Source organism: Sciurus vulgaris (genome assembly GCF_902686455.1).
Source record: "Sciurus vulgaris genome assembly, chromosome: 4".
NCBI lineage: Eukaryota > Metazoa > Chordata > Mammalia > Rodentia > Sciuridae > Sciurus > Sciurus vulgaris.
Genome location: NC_136464.1, coordinates 14,135,520 through 14,159,687, shown reverse-complemented (window position 1 = coordinate 14,159,687; position 24,168 = coordinate 14,135,520). Strand labels below are relative to the sequence as shown.

General features: G+C 36.9%; 1 protein-coding gene across 2 annotated transcripts in view; it reads left to right on the top strand.

The window, feature by feature from the left end:
* Window positions 1-17,606, top strand: part of LOC306659223 (pancreatic triacylglycerol lipase) — a 121,273-nt gene extending 103,667 nt beyond the window's left edge. For both annotated transcript variants that reach the window (XM_079136638.1, XM_079136640.1), the window contains 8 exons: window positions 7,724-7,835; window positions 9,126-9,245; window positions 9,351-9,470; window positions 9,964-10,082; window positions 12,770-12,899; window positions 13,920-14,028; window positions 14,612-14,776; window positions 17,497-17,606. In XM_079136638.1, the coding sequence (XP_078992764.1) occupies window positions 7,724-7,835; window positions 9,126-9,245; window positions 9,351-9,470; window positions 9,964-10,082; window positions 12,770-12,899; window positions 13,920-14,028; window positions 14,612-14,776; window positions 17,497-17,560 (939 nt within the window). In that variant the 3' untranslated portion in view covers window positions 17,561-17,606. The remainder of the gene's footprint in view (window positions 1-7,723; window positions 7,836-9,125; window positions 9,246-9,350; window positions 9,471-9,963; window positions 10,083-12,769; window positions 12,900-13,919; window positions 14,029-14,611; window positions 14,777-17,496) is intronic.
* Window positions 17,607-24,168: the final 6,562 nt, after the last annotated feature.

Sequence of the window (24,168 nt, the reverse complement as noted above, 5' to 3'; positions counted from 1 at the left end):
AGAAATGTCTCTTTAGGTCTATTGCCCATTTTTAAATCAGATTTTTCCCCTTTTTTATGTCTGTTGTGTTGCTTGAGTATCTTCTGGATAGCAAACCTTTGTCAGATGTATACTTTACAAATATTTTTCTCCCATGTAATCCCATTTGGACAGTTCTGCTTTTGATTCCTGTGCTTCTGAGGTGTTGTCCAAAATGTCCTTTCTCATGCCAAATCCTAAATTAATTATGATAATTGACAGACTTTTTTTTCTGCTGAGATATGGCCTTCCCATTAGTTAAAAAGAAAAATGAAAAGAAATCTAGATTTGGGTGTTGTCAACAAACCTGTTTAGGTACATAAACTAGTTTTTGCTTTTTTTGTAAGTAAATTTATTCATGCAATTATGCAAATTATTTTTAATGAATTCCACCAGCATTTGTTTTAGTTTTGTTATTACCAAGTATACATGACAATGTCAGCTTTGAGATTAAACTAGTTTTTTTTTTTTTTAAAGAGAGGCATGATGGGGTAACAACCTAACCTGATCAGTTAGCCTAAAACATATAAAACGTTAAGTGTGAATATAGTTAAGCAACTGCTTTCATGATGATTTTCTGTTCTAAATCCTTGCTCCATCAACTCTGCCTAACAACCCAGGCCTTTCAAGGTCCTCTCTACATAGTAATAGGATAAATGGAGGCCTTTTTCCATCAGCTTAAGAGTTTAAACTCATTTTTATTTTTCATTATAGTTGTGGGCAAAAACCATGAAATCATTTACTCTGAAGAGCAGTGCTTCTTCTTAAAACTTCAGGCTTTGGAGTTGCTCTCGTGGTACCTACCTTGAATTCTGCAATACTTGAAAATATTCCAAAGAGATTTTCTTTAGAGGCTTGGACCTCCTCTGCCCATCTTTGCTCTTATTTGGGATCTTAGGTTGGATCAGGAACCACGTTAACACACAAAAATGGATTAACAGGAGAACAGCATACAGTTTTTGTTAATTTTTCTATGTAACTGGGAACACACTCAAGATGGTGACAGCCCAGTATAATTACATGTTTTGGACAAAGAGACAATTTTTTTTTGAAGAAATGACTAGACAAAGGAGTGGGGGTGAGGGCTAGTAAATTCCAGTGGAATTAGTAAGAGGTATACAAAGGGACGTAAACTAGCGGAGGAAAGGGTTGTTTCTGTAAGTCTATTTATCCATTGCAGCATCAACTCTCAGATGCTGGTGACAAGAGAACTTCTCTTGTTGGTTCAGGGAAGGCAACTCTCTTCCAGAACCTTGTATGTTTTCCTATAGGAAAGACAAAGCAGTTCAGACAGCCCTTCCTGCAACTGCTTCTCTGGGGCCTTCGGCTCAAAAATATTTATGCCAAGGAGGCATGTGGTAGGGCACCCTTCTGGTTTTTTCTAGTCTTCATTTGAGGCTTCATTTTCAGAATGTTTTACACGGCAAGAGCCAACTTGGAAGCTTTTCAGAGATTTGGATTAGGGGTTCTGATATCAGAGATTGGTAAAGGGAGAGAAAAACAGATTGGAGTAAGCAGAAAAGACCAAATTTGAGTACAACATCCCATATCTAACTGACTTAGTCTCTTAGTCCTAAAAATAGACAATTCAATTAAATATGAAAGAATCATGTTTCATTTTTAGGAGCTGGTACTGAACTGAACGTAGGATCTAGTTAACTTTAGGTCTCTATGGGGTACAAGCATACAGGTCATAAATAAGAGGCATTTCTACAGAAACAGAAGAAAAATGAAGACCAACGATAAGAGTAGTCTTTAAACTAGTCTCTGGGTCAGGAGGAAAACCAGAGGAGAACATGTTGAGATAGTGAGCTCGAAATGTCTTCAGGGGACCAGGGGCAGGTAGTAGTAATATGACATTTTTTTTTTTTATTATTTACAGTTTGAATGTCAACCAGTTTCTTCTTCAGGAAGACAAATGAAAACATTTCTTTTGTTGTTTTGTTTTTAGTAATTCCAAGTCAGAAAGACAGGAGAAAATTGGAAATATTAGTTTGGGGATTTGTAGCCAGATACTGGAGGAAACCAAAATAATTCAGGATTTAGTCCAATTTACAGGTAAATAATAGAATCTCAAAAACAAAACAAAACAATGAGCTAGAATCTAATAATACATGCACTACACGGTTTTGTTTTCTCTACTTAATCATATTTACCATATTTACCAAAGATAATCACAGTGATTTATTTGCAAAATAAGTTTAGTCTCATAGAACTTGGCCTGATTACTTACATAAGTGCAACAAGAATAGTGATTGACTCTTTTTAAAAATTCTTTGTTGACACTTTCGATAAGAAATTTCAGATTAGGCACTTAAAAACCTCTTGAGGCTAGGAAGCCAATCCAAGAATTCAACTGCAAACTGTGACTGATGGATTCTTTTCTCCTCAAGGTTCCCCAAATAGCTAGAGGTGCCTGGGTTGGTTAGGAAGAGACATTCTTTACTCATCACAAAGCAAGAAACACTGTAAGGGAATTGTGTATTTAAGGAACCAATGCAGTATTTCCAGGTTTTGTTTTTTTTTTTTTTTTTTTTTTAACTAGCTCCATAAAATCAACCTCAGTCACTTAAAGCTGTCTGGTCATATTAGAAAATATGACATTGTAGTCAGTTTCCAAGTCTGTCCTGTTGCAGTGAACAGACTCCTAGTGAACTTGTGCCAAGAATCATGCTGCCATAAAAATACAAAAATACATGAACAGTTTCTGAATCATGGAGGGATCAGGTAGGGAGAAAAAATGAATGTTTCAATTGTTTAATTATTTTACCAAGTTGCCGTAAACTTTAGATAGCTTAAAATAATTTTTTCTTTCTTTTTATTTTTTTGAGGTTTTCTTATCTTTTATCAATTTGAAAAACAACATGTAGAAAGAATCAGTAATTTTTTCAAACAAAAAACTCATTGAAAAATCACAATCCTTCATTAGTTTAGTCCCACATAATTAATTGTTGTTCTGCTTGGTGTTGAATTAGCCTACTGGTTTCATGAACCTATCACTTTCTTTATTAGAGTTCTTGAAATTTTTACCCATTCTAATGGTTCTTTAAGTTGTGTTCTCTAAGTTGTCAGAAACCTATTTTCATGAGTACTTGTCAGAGTCTTTCATGAATTTGCTTGAAAAAAAAAAGAAATTTGGGATTGTAACTGATTGCAAATGCCGTTAGAGAAGAACCAGCCTAAAAAGTAACTGTCTGGGGACAATTGAATACTTAGAATGATCCATGGTTTAAAATATGATGAGAGTTCATAATAATAATTCACATGTAAATCTGGTTATTTCCAAGTGTTGTGATATGCAGCATTTTAACTTACTAACCAAAATGGTGATTGATAGCATTATACCAAGACATATCAAATTTCTAGGAATTTCATAGGGCTTCTGGAACACATATTAAAAATATATACATTCATATTTTTAAAATATTTTTAGTTGTAGATGGACTTAATACCTTTATTTTTTAATTTATTTCTATGTGGTGTTGAGGATCAACCCCAGTACCTCACAGGTGCTAGGCAAGCACTCTGCCACTGAGCCATAACCACAACCCCATATATATATCCATACATATTTAATGCAAAGAAGGTGAAACATCATTTCTTGTATGCCATTGTTTCCCAGGTAATTTAACGCCAAATAACCCTAGTTGGCCTACTCTCTATCTTTGGATATTGTAGGAGCCCTCTGGAACATCCCCAAAATTAGTTTCAAGTAAAAAAAAGACTTAATTTAGAATTTTATTTGGAGAAGTTTGCAAAAGCTTTCAAAAGGCTGATAATACTTAAAAATAAACAGGATCACAAGTCATTACAAAATGATAGCCAGTCATATAACCAAAATGATAACAAAATATTTAAAAGGCATGTACAGGAAATCATATTGTTATGAAAAAAATTTTACCTCTTTTCAGTTTTCTTAAGTAATCAAAGCTCTACCAAAAACAATGTAAAGCACAGAAAATTATTTTGAGAAAATACAGAATCTCTCTCTTCTTCCTCCTTCAGATGAATTTAAAGAAGAATTTTTATTACTATTATATCACTACCACAAGAAAATTCTGGTTAAATTCTTAGTTTTGTATTGATGTACTTTTGATATTAAGACTCATTTTTAAAACTTTATGATAAGTGTACTCAACTTTAGTCAGTTTGGCCACATGAAATATTCTCTCTCTCTCTTTTTTTCTCTCTCTCTCTCTTCTCAACTTTTTATATTCATTCAATTCTATCTATAATATTCCTTTCTTTAGTTAGTCCGAAACTTTAAATAACCTTTAAATTAGACAATATTACTCTTTTCCTTAATAACAAAACACATCTTGTTTTCCTTGTGAGCTTTGCATACAGATGTGGTTTTTTAAAAATTGTTTTTAGTTGTAGATGGACACAATACCTTTATTTTATTTATTTTTATGTGGTGCTGAGGATGGAACCCAGGGCCTTACACATGCCAGGAGAGTGCTGTACCACTGAGCCACAACCCCAGCCCTCGATGTGGGTTTTTTGGGTAGTTTTAATTTATTATTAGATAGAATTTTAATTCCTAGCAGTTGTGAACCAACTTCTGTAGACTAGTGATATTTTATGATTTCTAAAAATTGTGCTTCCTCCGAGTATAATTTTTAAGCTTATTCACAGAACCAAATATCTTTAATTTCTTTGTAATTAGAAGCCAAAAATAGATAAAATTAAACCACATATTCAGTAATTAATGTTTTAATGTTTCATCTTAATCACAAATAATCTACATATTTAATAAATATCCATATTTAACTGACAAAACTTTAAAGTTATGGTTACCAAATATATTGTTAAAAACATCATTTTAAAATTTTCATCTTATATGTTACTTAATTTACTTATATTCAACAATTAACTCCTGGAAATTAAATGAGGCATTAGACAAAGTGAGTTATCCCCTCTAGCTATTTTTTAATCAACCATTTTTACCACAAGGACATGTCAGGCGAGTACCACAAAAGCAAGAACCCTGAAGTTAAATACCTGGGTACTTTGCTGACCCCTCAGAAGACACTCTGTTTTCATTAAAACAATATTAAACTAACTTTATTTATCCAAGATTACTGAAGTCACATGAGCTTGAAAAAATATTTGGGTAAATTTCTATATCTGTCAGTTTTAGCTATATTTAATTTATAAGCATTCATTTATCTGTAAACCAATTTGAATATACTTTCTTTGAAGGATTTTATATTCTGTAAAAAACCATAAACATATGTGTAAACATAAACCTGAAGGCAAAACAAAGACATCACAACTTTCATTTAACATTTTTAGCCATGAAACAGGTGTGATAATATGAAGCTCATTATTTTGTAAGAAGGACTGTTGGATCCAAACCATGATTTTTATTTTTTCTTTTGCTTTTTGTTTCTTTTTTTTTTTTTTTTTCAAATGGGACAAGTTAAGTTTACCTGTTGACGTGGCTAAAGATTTTTAGTACTATTACTAGGAAAGACCTATGATTTTTCATTTGCCTGTTGTTCAAATAGTCAAAAGTAAGGCCAACAAGAAAGGACGCAAGCAGAGGAGGCAGAACATATAGTTAGCAGAAACTGGAGAAGAAGGGTTTCAGTCCCATGAAAAGTTCCCATGAGACAAGCAGGATTTAATTAAAAGAATTACAGATGGAATATCAACTTTCAATTGCCAACTTCTGAGTACTCAGCTCTTTTTAAAATATCCCTTTCCTTCTCTATATTTGCCTATTAAAAGTCCAGGGAAACTACTATTTAAATTTTTTCCCTCTTTTAGTGCAGGACAGTCCTATTTCCAATGTCCTGACTTTTCACAGTATCTGCAAGCATCCTGAGATAAACAGATGAGGTTTGAGTATTGGTAAAACTAGAATCACTTCTAGAGATGCATTTCTACTTCAGTAAAGACTCTATTGCAAGATAAGGTCAGTTGTTTTTAATTTCTCAAAAAAATTGTGCTACAGTCTGAGTGACATCAAGGGACTGTTTAAACATCTAATTGCATTATTGTCTGTCTATTTCCTTCTATCAGGTAGCAAATTTCCAACTAAAGTAGAAGGCAAAAGATTTTCTGTTCCAAATTGAGAGTTGTTTATCTTTGGAATGTTTCTTTCTTTCTGAGTATATTTTGGCTCAGGGGAGAAAGTCTAAACTTTTAAAAAATTTTCTATTACATTTTGAATGTGAATCAAAATCTTAAATTAATGGTGTACTTCACAAGTGACTCAAGGTGAAAACTGATAAGCACTTTATAAGATCTCCAGAACAAGAACAAAAAGATGCAGTCCTTCTAAGATATGGGGCCCTTTCCAGAAGACAAGCTAAAGGACTGAAAATGTAAACACAACAAACAGTTAGTATACTTAGCTGCAAATGGGATGCAACTCACATTGCTTTTTGGCTCCCAATCTTTTAGTTTGTCACCTACAAACTAAGGCTGTCTTACTCATGTTCCCCCTATATATGGAAAGGCAAATCAAAATAAGACAAACAGAAAAACAGGCTGCCATAGGAGGAAAGTAATCATTAACAAATGAGTGCCCTCAAATCAATAGTCATACCAATATAAATTTAAAGCAAATAACTTTAACTTAAATGAGTTCAAGCTTGTACTTACAAATATTTCTCTCCCAAGCTAAAAGAATTCATTGAGGAGAGGAATTTATGGTGGATTTAAAATTCTTTAACTTTGCCTTAAACTGATTTCTCCTTTCTAATCTTGCAAAGGAACTCCCTAAGTCTATCCATTACACTCCTTTTTTTTTCCATTTTTAATTTGATTTTCCTACAGGTGTAAATATTTCTTTTTAAATATAGTCAGTTTATTCAAAAAGAAACTAAAACCAGTAAGATTCTCATTCTACCTCTCCCTCCTTCCACAAAAACAGCCTCTATAGAAGAGTTTGTTCACACATACATTTTCTGCTGCCAATCTGAATTTTGAAAGCAAGGAACAAGTGAAAATTTACTATCCTTTCTTGGCCAGATACTACATACGGCTATCAGGGAGAGCTGACTTCAGTAAGAATTCTTACCTTTTTCTGATAGCTTTTGCCAAACCCCCAGGATCCCATCTGCAGACTCTGAAATGAGTGAAGAGTCCCAGATTCTCCTGGCTGGTTCACCAAAAATTGTAGAAGTTGTAGATCACCTCTACCCATCCTAGCTATTATTTGGGATTTTTGAATTTTGTCTAGGCCTAGGAGCGTAATTAACATTAAGGATGGTCAAAAGGAGAAAAGAATACAATGTTTATTAATTTGCACGTGTCCTTGGTGATATAAGAGAGTGAAGACTGAAATGGGCAAAGCAGAAACTCTTTATACTTTTGACACACAGATAAAGATGAATTTTGTGAAAATATGACATACAGCAGGTTATGGGCTAAGGGTAGTAAATTCCAGGAGAGTTACTAGGAGGTAGGTAAAGGAGTATAAAACTAGGGGGATTAGGGTTTATTTTCATAAATTTATTTACACACATCTGTTGTAGCACTAATTCTCAGTTACTTGTGACAAGGGTCATCTTGTTGTACAGGAAATGCATCTTTTTATAGAAACTTTTATGGCTTGCTCTAAGTAAGACAAGACAGTTCATATAGTCCTTTCTGTAACTGTTGATTCTCAAATGCCTTCAGCTCAAAAATATTTATGACAAAGAGACATATTTTGAGATAACATAATCTGGTTTCCTCCACTTTTCAACAGTCTCAGTTTGGATACCCACCTTCCAATGTCCATGTCATTGGCCACAGTCTGGGTTCCCATGCTGCTGGGGAGGCTGGAAGGAGGACCAATGGGGCCATTGGACGAATCACAGGTTGGTCATAAAAGCAAAAGCTTCTAAATGAGACTACATGTGGTCTATTGGGATCTAAAAGGGAATACGGGAGGAAAATTTGGTGCCGTTTCCTTTTTATCTTGTCAGACTTTCTGAATGGCCCACATGATCAGAAATCAGGCCATAAAATTTGTTGACTCTTGGTCTACAGTATCCCCTTTAAAATGCAAGTATATTTCATGTGCCTAAAATGAGAATTGAGAACATCTAGAGACCTTATTCACCTGTATTTACCCAAATCCCATGAATAATATAGATACCAGAAAGTAAAAAACTATATGGAAATAAAAGCCACAGAATTCAAATGTGTATAATTCGTTATATTCCATTTCATAGCAATGGTTAATAAGCCCAAATTTCATCACTTACAGAGCTGGGGGAACTGGGGCAGACAGTCAGGCTGCCCTGGGTTGCCAGTTTTGGTGCTGCTAACAGACTTCAAATACTATTTTGCAAACCCCAGACTTGCTACACTTAGCCAGAGGGTCACATGTAGGATACCCAAGTCCTAAAACAAACAGGACGTGATTATTTTGAAATTTCCTGAGGAAAAACCACTTTCCTCTTAGTCTCCCAACATCTTTGTTGACCTGGTGATTCTCTTCTTAATACTGTGCATAAGTTGGTTATATTTGGATTGATGGGAACATTTGAAATTTCTGTTAATATTCTGCAAAAACGTTCTTCTAGACCATTCTTTCCCATCATTTGTAAGTACTTACCACAGCCTACTCAGTCATGCACTGTGCCACAGCAGACTATGGACTCCATGGCCAGGAAAGTTGTGGTCCTTGCCCTGTGGAAGATACAATCTAGTGGGTACTCAGTCTGAACAGCATTTAGTTCCATGTCTGCCAGGTCTGCCTCTTTTATAGTAACTGTGCTAGTGACCAGGTTTCTCCTAGGAACTAAGCACTCATAAGTAGTGGCAAAGTTTATAGTCTGGGGAAATTCTCTTTAAAGTAATTAGCAAACAAGAAGCAGGTTTCCCTTCTGAAAACACTAAGGTAAGAAAGAACTTGTTTATTATATTGTTACATTGTGTGTCTCTATGAATATGTAACAACAAATTTCATCATTATGTACAACTATAATGCACCAATAAAAAATATGGGAAAACAAACAAACAAAAAAAAAAACAGAACAGAAAGAACTTGTTTATCTCTTTCCATGCATGACTCATGATTACACTCAGGTCTGTAACTAGTGAAAAAAAAGTGAACACACATGAATAATGTCATAATTAATGACACCCTTTATTTACTTTAGGGTTGGATCCAGCGGAACCATATTTTCAGGATACACCTGAAATAGTTCGACTGGACCCCAGTGATGCCAAATTTGTGGATGCAATTCACACAGATTCTGCCCCCATGGTTCCCAACTTAGGTGAGCTCCACTTGTTCTTCTAGAAGGTTTTAAGTCTATACATTAGAGCATTTTACAGCGTCTGTATAGTAACCTAAATATACCCTTATTTTAAAAATTCTTCAGGATTAGGAATGAGCCAAACTGTGGGTCATCTAGATTTCTTTCCAAATGGAGGAAAAGAAATGCCCGGATGTCAGAAGAATATTCTGTCTCAGATTGTTGACATAGATGGAATCTGGGAAGGTAAAATCATTATGTGTACAAGGGAAATTTCATTGGGGGAAGTCTGCATTTTGTTTTGCTTTCTAATTGTACAGGGGTCACATTTTATATGTCAAAGGGCTTTGAACTGCCTCCCCACAGTACAGGTTCCCATTTGGACAAGCAGACATGAGGAGACTGTGGGTCAAAGCACATTTGCAGTCAAATGTGTAAGGATCTGATTCAGGGACTACATTACTAAGTGGCATTTATATCTATGTGGACCAATCTTTTTTTTCTCAAGCAATTTTTCCATTTCATTTAATAAGGGGGCATTAACTATTATAACCTTAAACAGGACTTAATTTCTGAATGCTTCACAAATCATAAATATACTTCATAAATGATTTTGTGGGATGACCTACATGAGTTCACACTAATTAGAGAAACCTATTCAACAATTATGTTCTGCTCAAGACAGTAACTTGGAAAAATAAAATCCATCACTGATGTGTAATCATGCCTGATTTCACAGGAAGTCGTGACTTTGTGGCCTGTAATCACTTAAGAAGCTACAAGTACTATACTGATAGTATTGTCAACCCCACTGGCTTTGCTGGATTTTCTTGTGCCTCTTACAGTGATTTCTCTGCAGTAAGTACCCACATTTCTTTTAAAGAAATTTGTGACTGTCCTTCTCATGACTGACACAGTTCACTGTAATGACATCATTCAAAGAATGTTTATGTTTTTATTCTCTTAATCTTGGAAATTTATTTCAATCACGGTAACCCTGTTGCCTATCACTTCTCTGTGTATCTGGTAAATGCTCCAATTTGATTAGAAATAATCCTAAACAACTACAACGACAACAAAAAAATCTAGTCTCTGGACAACTGAGGTGTGTTTATAGGAAACTGTTGAACTATACATTTTCCTTGCATGGAAACTTTCCTTAAATGCTGACCTTTTAAACTTTAGTTATCAGCATGTGAACATTTCTGTGCATTTTCTTAATACTCAATATTTCTTTGAGTTTTCGTCTTGTTTGAGATTCTCTTGATAGCTAAACTAGATTCTCATGTGTGCTCTTGAAAATGACATATCTATTGTACATTTTTTTCCCACAAAATTGGCTTTTCTTCTCATTATAATTTTTTTTTCAAATCATTATTTCTAACTTATGCCATTCAATAAAGAAAATTTCAAGTGGTATCCTAATTACCAAGGAGACATACCTAGTAGTTAAGAGAGAACCAAAATCCAGGTTTCACCATTAAATAACTCAACAACTCTGTGCAAAATACTTCCTTAAAGTAGTTTCTTCATCTATAAATGTAAATAATAGTGATAGACTCAACATATTTGGTAGGAGAAGTTAACAACTTTGATGTATGTTAATTACTTAACCTGAACTAAAATCATAATCCTTCTGCTTATGATACAAAAGGGGTCACATGTTTTATTCATAGTACCTATAGAGTAACAACATACAGTAAGACAAGAAAATCCCCGTCTTCAATCTTTGTTTTAATTCCTATTTCTGTCTCTTTCAGTGCCCAAATATAGATAAGACAAAGCAAACAAAAAACCTTTAGGACTCATTCAGTTAACACAAGGGCATATTCAGTAGTATAAACAAACCTTTTAGGTAACGCTCCGCACTTTCGGTCATGTATATTTCTCTGCCTTTGACCCCCCTTTCTTTTTCTTTTCTTTTTTTTTTTTTTTTTTTTTTTGCGGTGCTGGGGATTGAACCCAGGGCCTTGTGCACGACCCCCTTTCTAAACTTCTCTCCAGGAGACAGTGGGGCAGCTAATCCTGGTAGTGGAGCTGCCAGTGGTCAACATGTGTACCCCAGAGGAAACGATGTGGGGCGTCAACTGGTGCATGTCTCTTGGGTCCTTTGGGATTCTGACCCATGTCCCTGTCTGCCTTATTGATGGGCATACTCATGGCATCGAGAAATGCAGTCTGGAGCTTGTCTACTCATGGCTTTGGCAAAGCCCGCCACGAAAAGGTCATCCAAAGAGACACAGATGATCTGTTAAGAAAGGGAACTTATTTGGGGTATTAAATTGCAATTTGAGGAACACAGTTTCCAGTAGAAAACAGGATGTGTCCATTAGGGAGAGGGGTTTCAAGCGTCCTTTTAAAGTTGGAGAAAAAAGGAAGTTTAAGTGATTTACATAGGTTGTTTGTAAATAATTATGATTAGAGAATAAATTAATTTCCATAGCTCATTTTACCGACATGGACTAACTTAGATGAAACATACTTTTAGGGACAAGTTTAGTTTTTACAGTCACCAGGATTTTCCTTCTCAGCAAATAACTTTCTTTGGTCAAGTCAGCAAGTTCATAAAGTGGTCACCACAGCCCAAAATGGAGTCTGGGTCACACTTCCATCAGATTTTCTCCACACAGCTTTGGCCACTTCTTCCTTGTGGCTCAGTCTCCCCTTGGCTTTTGCAGGATGCCGAGTCTGAGGCTCTGCCGTGTGTCATCTGGTCCACTGATTCAGGAATCCACCACCTGCCTTTACTGTGGAGTAGCTTTCCCCTCCGCATGGGAACTGCTTGTCTTTCCAACTCTATTCTTCCCTCTCCATTCCTTTTACCACCATCCCTCGGCCCAGGAAGAGAGGATATTGTCCCATAATGTATCTGTGTTCTCGAGACTCTGGCTTCATGGTTAAACCTTAACAGCCAGCTAGAGCATTTTCTCTCCAGGTGGGGAGAATTCTGAGATGTGAACATGCAGTTCTCGATATGCTAAATAGAAGCTTTAAAAATAATGGAAATGGTTCTCTTTTTTTGATAAAAGCCTGACTTTGGGCCTGCTGTTCTGACTCTCCTATGGGCACCAGAAGCTGATGATCATCTGATATTCTTTCTTATGCAATTTTTCTAAAATAAGTCCAAAGGTTGGGATGCAACTCAGTGATAAAGCACTTGCCTAGCGTTCTTGAAGCTCTGGGTTCTAGCCTAAGGACCACAATCAATCAGTCAATCAATAAGCAAGAGCATTCTAAACACCTTGCAGACAGATGAATACCTTCAGGCAAATAGGGCAACTTAGAAAAGCAAAAGAGAAAAGAAAATATATGCACATAAATTCTCCCACTTGTCTGGTTATTATTATTACGTTATCCAACAGTGAGATTGCTGATTTATTCTTGTGAATCATGAGATGCACTGCTAACCTTTGCTGAGACACTACTGGAGTCCCTTTTACCATCTGAACAGAATTCACTTTAGAATATTTGAATTGTCACATAGAGGGAAAGATGATGTACTATTGAAAGAAAAAGCATTCTCATTCATCATTTGTTTTTACCAGAACAAATGTTTCCCCTGTCCAAGTGGAGGATGCCCACAGATGGGTCATTATGCTGATAGATTTGCTGGGAAAACAAGTGGAGTGGGCCAGAAATTTTATCTGAACACTGGGGATGCCAGTAATTTTGCACGTAAGATTCCATTTTATTTACCTTCACTTCTAAGTGTATGTGTTTCATCATGTCCATTGGTAATGTGTGAAATTGATGTTCTGTACGATAGGGTAAATTGCATGAGACTGCTCCAGGTAATGACAGCTGATTTGGGTAGCAGAGCAGAGTGTGGGGCTTCCATGGGACAAGAATAAATTTCTTCACAGTTGATTCTGGCTGAATTCAGAAGACTTCCTATGTTCCAATCTCTTTGAATTCAGTCAAAATTCAGTCATATTCAGCAGAATTGTTGAGGCTTTGTACAAAAAGAAAGTAATTCCAGAGAAGGATGGAAAGCAGTTGACAGATTCAAGGGATATTTAGGATGGCAAGCTCCAGGTGGCATGGGAAATGGAGGGTGTAGGGATGAAGAGGCTTGAGAATAGACTCCTGGGTTTCTTTTCTGGCTAAGAGAGGAAGAAAAGGTGACTGGAGCGAAGGATATTGTAAAAATAAAGATCAATATTATCCCATCCTCAATTTGATTCATATTAGCGCTTTTAGTTTTGCTGTTGACTAGTACCAAGGGAACTGCCTTTCGGTTGCCAAAACTGGTTCATTTCCAAGGGCAATGAAAAACTGAAATAGAGAATATTTTAAATAAATAGAGAGTATTTAGACAAAAGCATGACAATACTCTAAAATTTGGTGATGAATGAGAATAAAACAAACTGACGAAAATGTCACACTCTGCTATTTTTCCACAACTTTTTAGCATAAAGTTCTTGACATTTTTGAGCAAGTTACTATATTAATAAATTGAAAGCAAAATATACGACTTGGTCCTTTGACTTAAAAACACTGCAGGTTTTGGACATCACTCCCCCCCGCCCCACTCCTCAATACCTGTCCCTTGAGCACTATCGTAAAGGAATGTCTAACCTATTACATAGAAGTAATAGCACCCTGTATAAATTACTCCAAATTCTGTGCTAGTGGGGTCCTTATTAACCTGTTTCTCTACAAGTTGACATTTTGCAAAATTTCTCCCCCATGAAGGTTGGCGGTACCAGGTAGCAGTCACGCTTTCTGGAAAGACAGTTACAGGACATGTCTTAGTTTCCTTGTATGGAAGTGGAGGGAACTCCAAGCAGTATGAAATTTACAAGTGAGTAAAGTATCACTAGGCTTCTTCAGTGGTAAAATGCTGTGCCTGTATGATGTATGCTATCGACAGAAGAGTTTGTTTATTCTTTATTCTATGGGAGTGGAGTGCTATCACATACAATAAAAAGAAATATATTCTTTCAGATTGGTACCTTAATACATTTCAGAATTCAGTTTCTAAATTTTTTTCTCTATTTCCTGAGAAAATCCGTGTTTGCTTTGATGCCTGATATCTGAATTATCAATAGTAAATAATTATTCTCCCTGCAAAAATCTGAGAACGGTGATAAAACAATGCCACCATAATTCTGAAAGGATAGTAACTAAAACATGTTTGCAGTTTTAATAAAGAAGATGACCTGAAAGGAATATGAGTCATCGGTGGCAAAACCTACCACTGAGTTAATGTGTATATGTGGACTTATTTAATGCACTAGGATGATAAATGTTCTATTAATCATCTTGGCTAGACATGTATTATAAACTGCTTTTAGATATATGTATGTGTACGTTTGTATTTACATGTATGTTTGTTATGTGTGTGTTTTGATATGTTCAAGTATGTTAACTTCTTATCTCCTCAGGGGCTCTCTCCAATCAGGAAAGACTCATACTAGTGAGTTTGACTCCGATGTGGATGTTGGGGACTTGCAGAAGGTTAAATTTATCTGGTATAACAATGTGATCAACCCAACACTACCCAAAGTAGGAGCATCTACCATCAGAGTGGAAAGAAACGACGGGAGAGTGTAAGTAATAAGAATCCAAAGGGCCGAGAAGGCTCAAGTACTGTTCTCCATTTCCCCCTAAAATTCTCCTTTAAGTTAACCTTCCTACCGTGCTTCCCCTGTGCCCCAGCCACACCTGCTTTCTAATGCCTTCTGTGTCTTTAGGAGAAAGTGCAGTACTTTAAGAAAAGCAACCTCACAGATTTGTAGTCAGAGTTGTGTTGTGTTATCTGATACTAATCGTTACAATGAGAAGCTGGCTTCACGAGATACTAAGGTGGAAAGAAATTCATTGAGAAGATGAATCTTTTGCTGTGTATGTCATCAGTGTGTGTCTCCCTCAAACTTCATGGGCTCAACAAATTGCCACTTAAATTGTCAGGAACTCATTTAAGTTTTGGGGGAGCAGAAGTATGTGCTCCATATCACTGGTCTTCTTAGTGAAGACAGACGTCCAGGAGACCAGTCCTTCCCTCTAACCATGACTGGGCAATGTGTTAGACAAAGGGTGGGTTCCAAGGTGAACTACCAGAAAGGGTGAACGGATGGTGGTCACAACAGTATCAGTTTTAGTTCCAGAGGTTGTGAGTGTTCAGCCAAACACTGATACAGAGAGCAATGCTTCTATCTCAGCCCATTTTGTCCTCGTAAAAACCCAATGAAGGGACTTCTTCTTCTGGCAAAGGTGGAGTGAAGACCCCACATTCACCTTCACAGATGAAGCAACCAAGAATTCAGGCAAAAGAATTTTTTCTGAAAAAAGAAATAACAGTTTTCGAGACACCGCATATTAATCAATAAAGGATACTGATACCGGATAGATAAAAACAAACAAACAAGGGGAGCCTGAACACTGCCCCAGGTCACTGCCTTGAATTTCCGGGGTGAGGCATGGGCAGGAGGAATGCAGGCAAAGTCCAGTGGACACACTCGAAGTCAAAAAGACAAGGTTAAAAATCAGTGAATCTAGGGCAACTAGACGTTATGGTGCAATCAACCAGACAGTAGAGGATTTTAGAGGGGAAATCCTAGAGTTCTAGAAAATCCCCTGAATATCCTGCACTGTACTGGTCGGCTCATGTGTGTAGGCAAAGTGTCCATGGCCAGAGAAATAATCATTTGAAAGGATTGGAGGACAAAGCCCAGTGACCTGCACTCATAGTGCTTGTTTCCACCAACCAGACTGGAAAAAGTTACAATGAAAGAGTCATGGAGTAGACCATGAAGGACAGTCTTCTTTCCTATGGGAAATGGTTAGCCTAGATTCAGCAACACTTGATGTGATCAAACTGTTTCCAAATAACTGCATCCCAGAACAAAGCTAAGTAAGATTTATAGAGATACATAGTTATTCAGAGCTAACAAGATAAAATCCACAATATCTGAAATTAACTCAAAGATTCCCAACTAAAGAAGCAGGACAAGACATCTATAATGAGGAAAGTAATCAAAGAATTGGCACCAAGCCAGCACTGACACAGATGTTAGAATCAGCAGGCAAAAAAAAAAAAAAAGTAAAGCAGTTAGAAATATCTATTTTGTTTTGTTCAAAAAGGTCAAAGGAGACATTGCATATAGAGAGAAAGATCCAAATTGAACTTCTAGGTATGACAAAAACAATATTTCACTGGAAAAATACCCTGAAGACAATTAACAACAATTCAGACATTGGAGAAATAAAGGTTAGTGAAGTTGAAGTCATAAGAGAAAGCATCAAAAATGAAACATGGAAAGAAAAAAGAACTTCTAATAGGCAGAGAACATCAGTGACCTGTGGGAAAATCAATAACACTAATGAATTTGTCTTTGGCGAGCACAGAAAAAATACACTTTTTAAGAAATAAAGGCTCCATAATTATCAAACTTGGTGAGAACTAAACCAATGGATTAAAAAATGAAGGAAACAACACCAGCACATATCAAATCAAATGACTCAAAATAAGTTAGAAAGATAAAGTCTTAAAAGTTGCCAGAGAAAAAAGACACATCTCATACAAAAGTACAGCGTGTCCCACTCCATCCCCCCGGGGCATGAATCATCCCTGTGTGCGGTGTGTTAATGCCTTACACACCACCCACTCATTAGACGCTAGTTAGCTCTTTGGGTTATCAGACTTGACTGTTGATATATTACTGTGCTCGGGTTCAAGTTCTTCTTATTTTACTTAATACCCCAAAACACAAGCGAAGCCATCAGACCATAGGAAGGGAAATTACAATAAAGAGAAAGTAATTTTTTCCTGAACACTTTGTATGGGCCAGTTACTTTGCATATGCTAACATATTTTATTAGAGGAAATTAGCTCCAAAACATCTAAAACATTGTTTAGTCTAATGAGAAAAATGGGTCCTTTCAGTTCAAATACTGAATTAAAATAAGAATGGCTAGCCACCATGAGGACCTTCAGAGCTTCAGGCAGGGCTGATTTCTTGTGCTGCTGGCTCTGCTCTCGGTTGCGTTGGTTAAGTGCCAGCTGTTCAGCAGCTGCTTTAAGGACATAACAAGGGAGCTCTTCCTGTCCTTTGTCACATCCATTGACAGCTCCTCTCTCTGCTGCTTGCACAACTGCAAAACAAAATCGAAAAGGAGAACTCAGTCCTTCAAGAAGTCTTCCCTCAACATTCCACCTGGGGCACAGGTGTGCCCCCCACCCACACGCAGAAGGGCAGTGGCTGCCCTTATGCTCAGCACTCCAACTGGTGCCAGGAAGACGTGACCTGTTGCTGTTTTCTCTCCCCAGGTTCACATTCTGCAGTTCAGACACTGTGAGGGAGGACGTGCTGCTCACCCTCACCCCGTGTTAGAAGTCACTGAATCTAACTGCTAATAAAATCTAGTGGTGAAGCAATACATTCTTTTGTCATCCATGTCCATTATTCCCAATGAAACCTTTAAATATGGTGATCAAAATCCAAAATCTGTAGTTTGTGGAAAGAGCTGCAAATGATCGTTGAACTTTGCTGCATATTGTGTGACATTTGAACTGGATACACTGCTTACATGATATTGTCACCTTATCCATTATTAACATTGCAAACATCATTCTTATCACTAAAGGCAGATTTCCAGGCCCCAAGTGACCCCTCTTGGTAGGCCCACATGGAAAGTACCACCTTTGCCTCTTTGTTCATCATCTGTAAGCCTGCGTCTCCTCCTCATCAGACATCTCAGGACTGATGACACAGAGGAGATGAGGATGAGACACATCTGACTGGTCTCCCCAGACTGCTGCCTCTGCAGTCTATATGATCTTCTTAAAAGTAGAAAGATTAATGACATCTGAAGAGAAACATGAGTAGCTGTTATGGTTTGGATATTGCAGTAATAGAGGTGAAATGATTAGATTATAATAATTGTAACCTAATCTGTTCACACCAGTTTTAATAGACCAACAGGGTAGTAACTGTAAGCCGGCGGGGTGTGGCTGGAAGAGGAGAGTCACTGGGGGCATACCCTGGAAAGGTGCGTCCTCTCTACTGCCCCTTTCTCCCTTCTCTCTGCTTCCTAGCCACCTGAGCAGAGCAGCGGTCCTCTGCCACACCCTTCTGTCATGATGTTCTGCCTCACCTTAGGCCCAGGGCAAAGGAGTCTGTCGACCATGAACTGAACCTCTGGAGCCATGAGCCAACATAAATGTTTCCTTCCCTAAGTTGTTCTTTTCAGGCATTTTGGTCACAGCCACAGAAAACTAACACACACAATAGCCATTTGATCTTTCCAAAGCACAAATCAAGTATCCTCTGGTGATCTGCAGGACAGAATCCACATTCCCTAGTGAGTCTTGCAAGGTGGCTCTAGGTCTGCCTTTAACCTCAGGCCTCAGCTTCATCTCCCAGCACATTCTTTCTGGAACTTCATATTCCAGCCCTGTCCCGCAAGGGGCTCTTGATCTCAGATACTAATGGACATGTGAACACTTTCTCTTTCTAGATTGTTCTTTCCCTGTCTTTCCTCTTTCCATCTGTATCTGTTTAATTTCCATTTGTTTCTTTGTTTTCTGGTACTTGGGATTAGACTGAGGGGTGCTCTACCACTGAGCTAAGTTGTCCAGGCTGGTCTCAAACTTGTGTTCTTCCGGCCTCAGTCACCCAGCAGCTGGGATTACAGGAGTATTCCATGGAGCCCAACTATTGGCTCTTAAAGAGCTGTGTTGATTTCATTCATCCAGGAAGGCTTTCCTCACCTCCATTACTTACATTGCCTAAGAAGGAATTATCCCTCTCTGTACTCCCACCACACCCAGAGTTTCCTCCCTCTAAACTTCTCCATAAGGTACTTGAAGACCACGTCTTTGTATACAGCCTTGGTAAATTCAAGGGGTTTACATCATGCATGCCTGGTATATGTATGGCATGTGGTAAAAGGAAAAGGAATATTTTAAATAATTCATCTCACTAACAAAAAGAAATCCACCAAAGTCCAGCATTTAAAATTAGACCATATATAAACAAAAATACCCTACAAGAGGAAGGGATATCTATGCTAGGTCTTACAAGATGGGTAGGGAGATGCCAAGAGGACATGGTGGCAAAGTCACTCCAGAAAGAGAGAACAGGGTAGGCAAAGACAAAGGGGTATGAAAATATGAGAACTTGATAATGCCTTTCATTCCGTGTTCCATCAAAATACATTCAGGCTGAGCATGAAGATTTGTTCTTAGGGTCATCAATCTGTGTCAAGCAGGATGCTTTCTCTTTCATGAACCAAATGCACCAACTCACACTAGCTTCTACAACAAGGAAATGTATGGGCTCATGCAGTTGGAAAGGCTAGAGGTCAGACGGTTTTGTTGATGCAGCAGCTCAATGACCTCTTTCTCTTTCCATGCTCTTCTGTGTCTAGTGATGCTTTTACATCAAAGCTGGTTCCCCTCCCACTTGAAGGGAGCTTCGATCTCCTCTTTCACATTCCATTCCATAAGAGAGAGAAAGAGAGATTCTCGTCTTCCCTGACATTCCCCTTCCTGAGATTCCCTTTGACTGACCACTGGTGAGGAAAGTCAATCAGGGTCCACATCTGGGCAAGAGAGGAGGTCAGCACCCTCAGTGTGCACAGAGCAGGGGGAGGAAGAATGGAGACCTATGTGAGAAAAAGAAGTCATCCTGGTCCTCCTCGTGGCGGAAGAACGGAGCTGCTGTTGGCTGAAAGGGGTGATGTTTGGGAAGGAACAGGTTTGGGAGGGAGGTCGGAATGTCAGTTTTAGTCATGTTACACTTGAGGTGTTCATCACACTTCCAATGGGCTGTGTCAGGTGGGCAGACTGATACACAAGCACAGAGTTGAGAATAGAGGGTTAGTTAAAGAAGTGAAATTTGGCATCTTCAGTGTACAAATGACATCTTTAGAAGCCCTGTACTCATTTGCAAAGAGATTGGCACAATGCTCTTCACATGTAAGTGCCTAATAAATGTTTACAATTATATGAGTACTCCATGTAAATATCCTATAGCATTAATAATAATGAATGATAAATAAAATCGATGAATGAAGGTGTCACCTGCAAATTAATTCAAGTGATGAAACAACATAGTTTAAAACAATCCAATTTTAAAATACATTTGCTAAGAAGAATTTTCATTTTATCAAAGTTGTCAGAATCAAAATAGCATAGTTTTTATTTAGCTGTAATCAAAAAATAAATAGATAAAGCCAGCAGGTTATAACAGTGGAGTCTTATGCATGCATGCTGATAATGAGAACTGTTCACAAAAGGCTCTGCCACAATCACAACCATGCTACCTTACACCCGACGACATCTGCCCACCAACTGACTTCTTCCTCTTGGACCAACGCCACTCTTGCTATTGATCCATGCACCCATGATTATTGTTTCAAAATATCTTATGGATGCCTCCTCATTTTGCCTTGAAGAACTTCTGCCCAGCTTGAACCAGCTGGAAAACACATAATTTTATAACATGTGTGTTCTTCTTTCAATGCTGTGTTATTCCCAAGTAAATATTTTCTTTGAAAAATCTCTCTCTGATTATAATTTTTGGACAATTCTCATGATAATAAAACTGTTTGAAAGTCACTGTTTTTCCAAATGAATACTTTTTTGTCTTTTTCCATTTCTTTTCATTTATTTATTTATTTTAGATATACATGACAATAGAATGTATTTTGAAATATTATACATACATGGAGTATAACTTATTATAATTAGGATTCCATTCTTATGGTTGAACATGATGTGGAGTTACACTAGTTGTATATTCATTTACGAACATAGGAAAGTTATGTTCAATTCATTCTACTGTCTTTCCTATTCACATCTCTCCTCCTTTCCCTTTATGCCCCTTTGTCTAATCCAATGAACTTCTATTCTTCCTTGCCCCCACTGTTGTATGTCAGCATTCGCATATCAGAAAGAACATTCAGCCTTTGTTTTTTTGGGATTGACTTATTTCACTTAGCATGATATTCTCCAACTCTATCCATTTACCAGTAAATGCCATAATTTTATTCTTCTTTATGACTGAGTAGTATTCCATTGTGCATATATACCACAGTTTCTTTATCCATTCATCAATTGAAGGACATCTAGGTTGGTTCCACAATCTAGCTATTATGAATTGAGCAGCTATAAACATTGATGTGGTTGCTTTACTGTAGTATGCTGATTTTAAGTCCTTTGAGTATAAATCAAGGAGTGGGATAGCTGGATCAAATGATGGGTCCATTCCAAGTTTTCTGAAGAATCTCCATACTGCTTTGCAGAGTGACTGCACCAAGGTGCAACCCCACCAGCAATGTATGAGTGTGCCTTTTTCCCCACATCCATGCCAGCACTTATTATTTCTTGTGTTCTTGATAATAGCCATTCTAACTGGAGTTAGATGAAACCACAGGGTGGTTTTAATTTGCATTTCTCTAATTACTAGAGATGTTGAACACTTTTTCATATATTTGTTGATCATCTATATATCTTCTGTGAAGTGTCTCTCCAGTTCCTTAGCCCATTCATTGATTGGGTTCTTTGTATTTTTGGTGTAAAGTTTTTTTTTTGTTAGTGTTGTTTGTTTGTTTGTTTGTTTGTGGTTTCAGGGATTGAACCCAGGGCCTTGTGCTTGCAAGGCAAGCACTCTACTAAGCTATCTCCCTGACCCTGGTGTAAAGTTTTTTAAGTTCTTTGTAAATTTTGGAGATAAGTACATGTGGAAAAGATTTTCTCCCACTCTGTAGGCTTTCTTTTCACATTATTGATTGTTTCCTTGCTGAAAATGTTTTAGTTTGAATTCATCCCATTTATTGATTCTTGTTTTTATTTCTTGCACTTTGGGGGTCTTGTTAAGGAAGTCTGATTCTAAGCCAAAATGATGAAGATTTGGGCCTACTTTTTCTTCTATTTGGTGAAGGATCTCAGGTCTAATTCCTAGATCCATTTTGAGTTGAGTTTTGTACAGGGTGAGAGGGGTTTAATTTCATTTTACTGCATATGGATTTCCAGTTATCCCAGAATCACTTGTTAAAGAAGTTGTCTTTTCTCCAACATATGTTTATTGTGCCTTTGTCTAGTATGAGATAACTGTATTTATGTGGGTTTGTCTCTGTGACTTCTCTTCTGTTCCATTTGTCTTCATGTCTGTTTTGGTGCCAATGCCATGCTGTTTTGTTACTATAGCTCTGTAGTACAATTTAGATGTTGTGATGCCTCCTGCTTCACTTTTCATGCTGAGGATTGCTTTGGCTATTGTGGGCCTCATATTTTTCCAAATGAATTTCATGACTGCTTTTTCTATTTCTATGAAGAACATCATTGGAATTTTAATAGGGATTGCATTGAATCTGTATATCACTTTTGGTAGGATGACCATTTTAACAATATTAATTCTGCCTTTCCAAGAGCATGGGAGATCTTTCCATCTTCTTAGGTCTTCTTCAATTTATTACTTTAGTGTCTGTAGTTTTTATTGTAGAAGTCTTTCCCTCTTTTGTTAGATTGATTTACAAGTATTTTTTTGAGGCTATTGTGATAGTTTTCCTAATTTCTCTTTCAATCGATTCATCATTGGTGTATAGGGACACAATTGATTTATGTGAGTTAATTTTATATCCTGCTATGTTGCTGAATTTATTTATGAGTTCTAGAAGTTTTCTGGTGAAGTTTTTGGGTCTTCTAAATACAGAATCATGTCATCAGCAAACAGGGATAATTTGAGTTCTTCTTTTCCTATTTGTATCCTTTAATTTCTTTCTTTTGTGTAATTGCTCTGGCTAGAGTTTCAGGAACTATTTTGAATAGGAGTGGTGAATGAGGACATCCCTGTCTTTTCCCAGCTTTTAGGGGGAATGCTTTCAATTTTTCTCCATTTCAAATGATGTTGGCCTTGAGTTTAACTTATATAGCTTTTGCATGTTGAGGTATGTTCCTACTATCCCTAGTTTTTCTAGTGTTTTGAACATGAATGGATGCTGTATTTTGTCAAATGCTTTTTTTTGCCTCTATTCAGATAATCATATGATTCTTGTCTTTAAGTCTATTAATGTGATGAATTATGCTTATTGATTTCCAGATATTGAACCACCTTGCATCCCTGGGATGATTGCCACTTGATTGTGTGCACTATATTTTTAATATAATTTTGTATGCGATTTGCCAGAATTTTATTGAGAATTTTTGCATCTATGTTCTTCAGGGAAATTGGTCTGAAGTTTTCTTTCTTTGATGTGTCTTTGTCTGTTTTTGGTATCAGGGTGATACTAGCTTCATAGAATGAGTTTGGAAGGGTTTCCTCCTCTTCTATTTCATGGAATCATTTGAGGAGAGTTGGTATTAGTTCTTCTTCAAAGGTCTGGTAGAACTCAGCTGAGAATCAGTCTGGTCCTGAGCTTTTCTTTGTGGGTAGGCTTTTGGTGTGTCCTCAATTTCATAGCTTGAAATCGATGTTTCAGTTTTCTATGTCCTCCTGATCCAATTTGGGTAGGTCATATGTCTTTAGAAATTTGTTGATGTCTTCAAGATTTTCTAATCTTTTGGAGTAGAAATTTTCAAAATAGTTTCTGATTATCATCTATTTTAGTAGTGTTCATGAAGATATTTCCCTTTTCATCATGAATTTTAGTAATTTGAATTTTCTCCCTTTCTCTTCATTAGCTTGGCTAAGGTATATTTATTTTATTCACTTTTTTTTTCAATTTTATTCAATTTTTTAACACTTTTTTGTTTCATTGATTTTTTTGAAATTTTTGTTGTTGTTGTTGTTTCATTTTCATTGATTTTGGCTCTGATTTGAATCATTTCCTGTTTTCTACTACTTTTGGTGTTGATTTGTTCTTCTTTTGTTAGGGCTTTGGGATGTAATGTTAGGTTATTTATTTGGTGACATTCTATTCTTTGAATGAATAAGCTCAATGCAATGAACTTTCCTCTTAGAACTGCCTTCATAGAGTCTCAGAGATTTTTATAAGT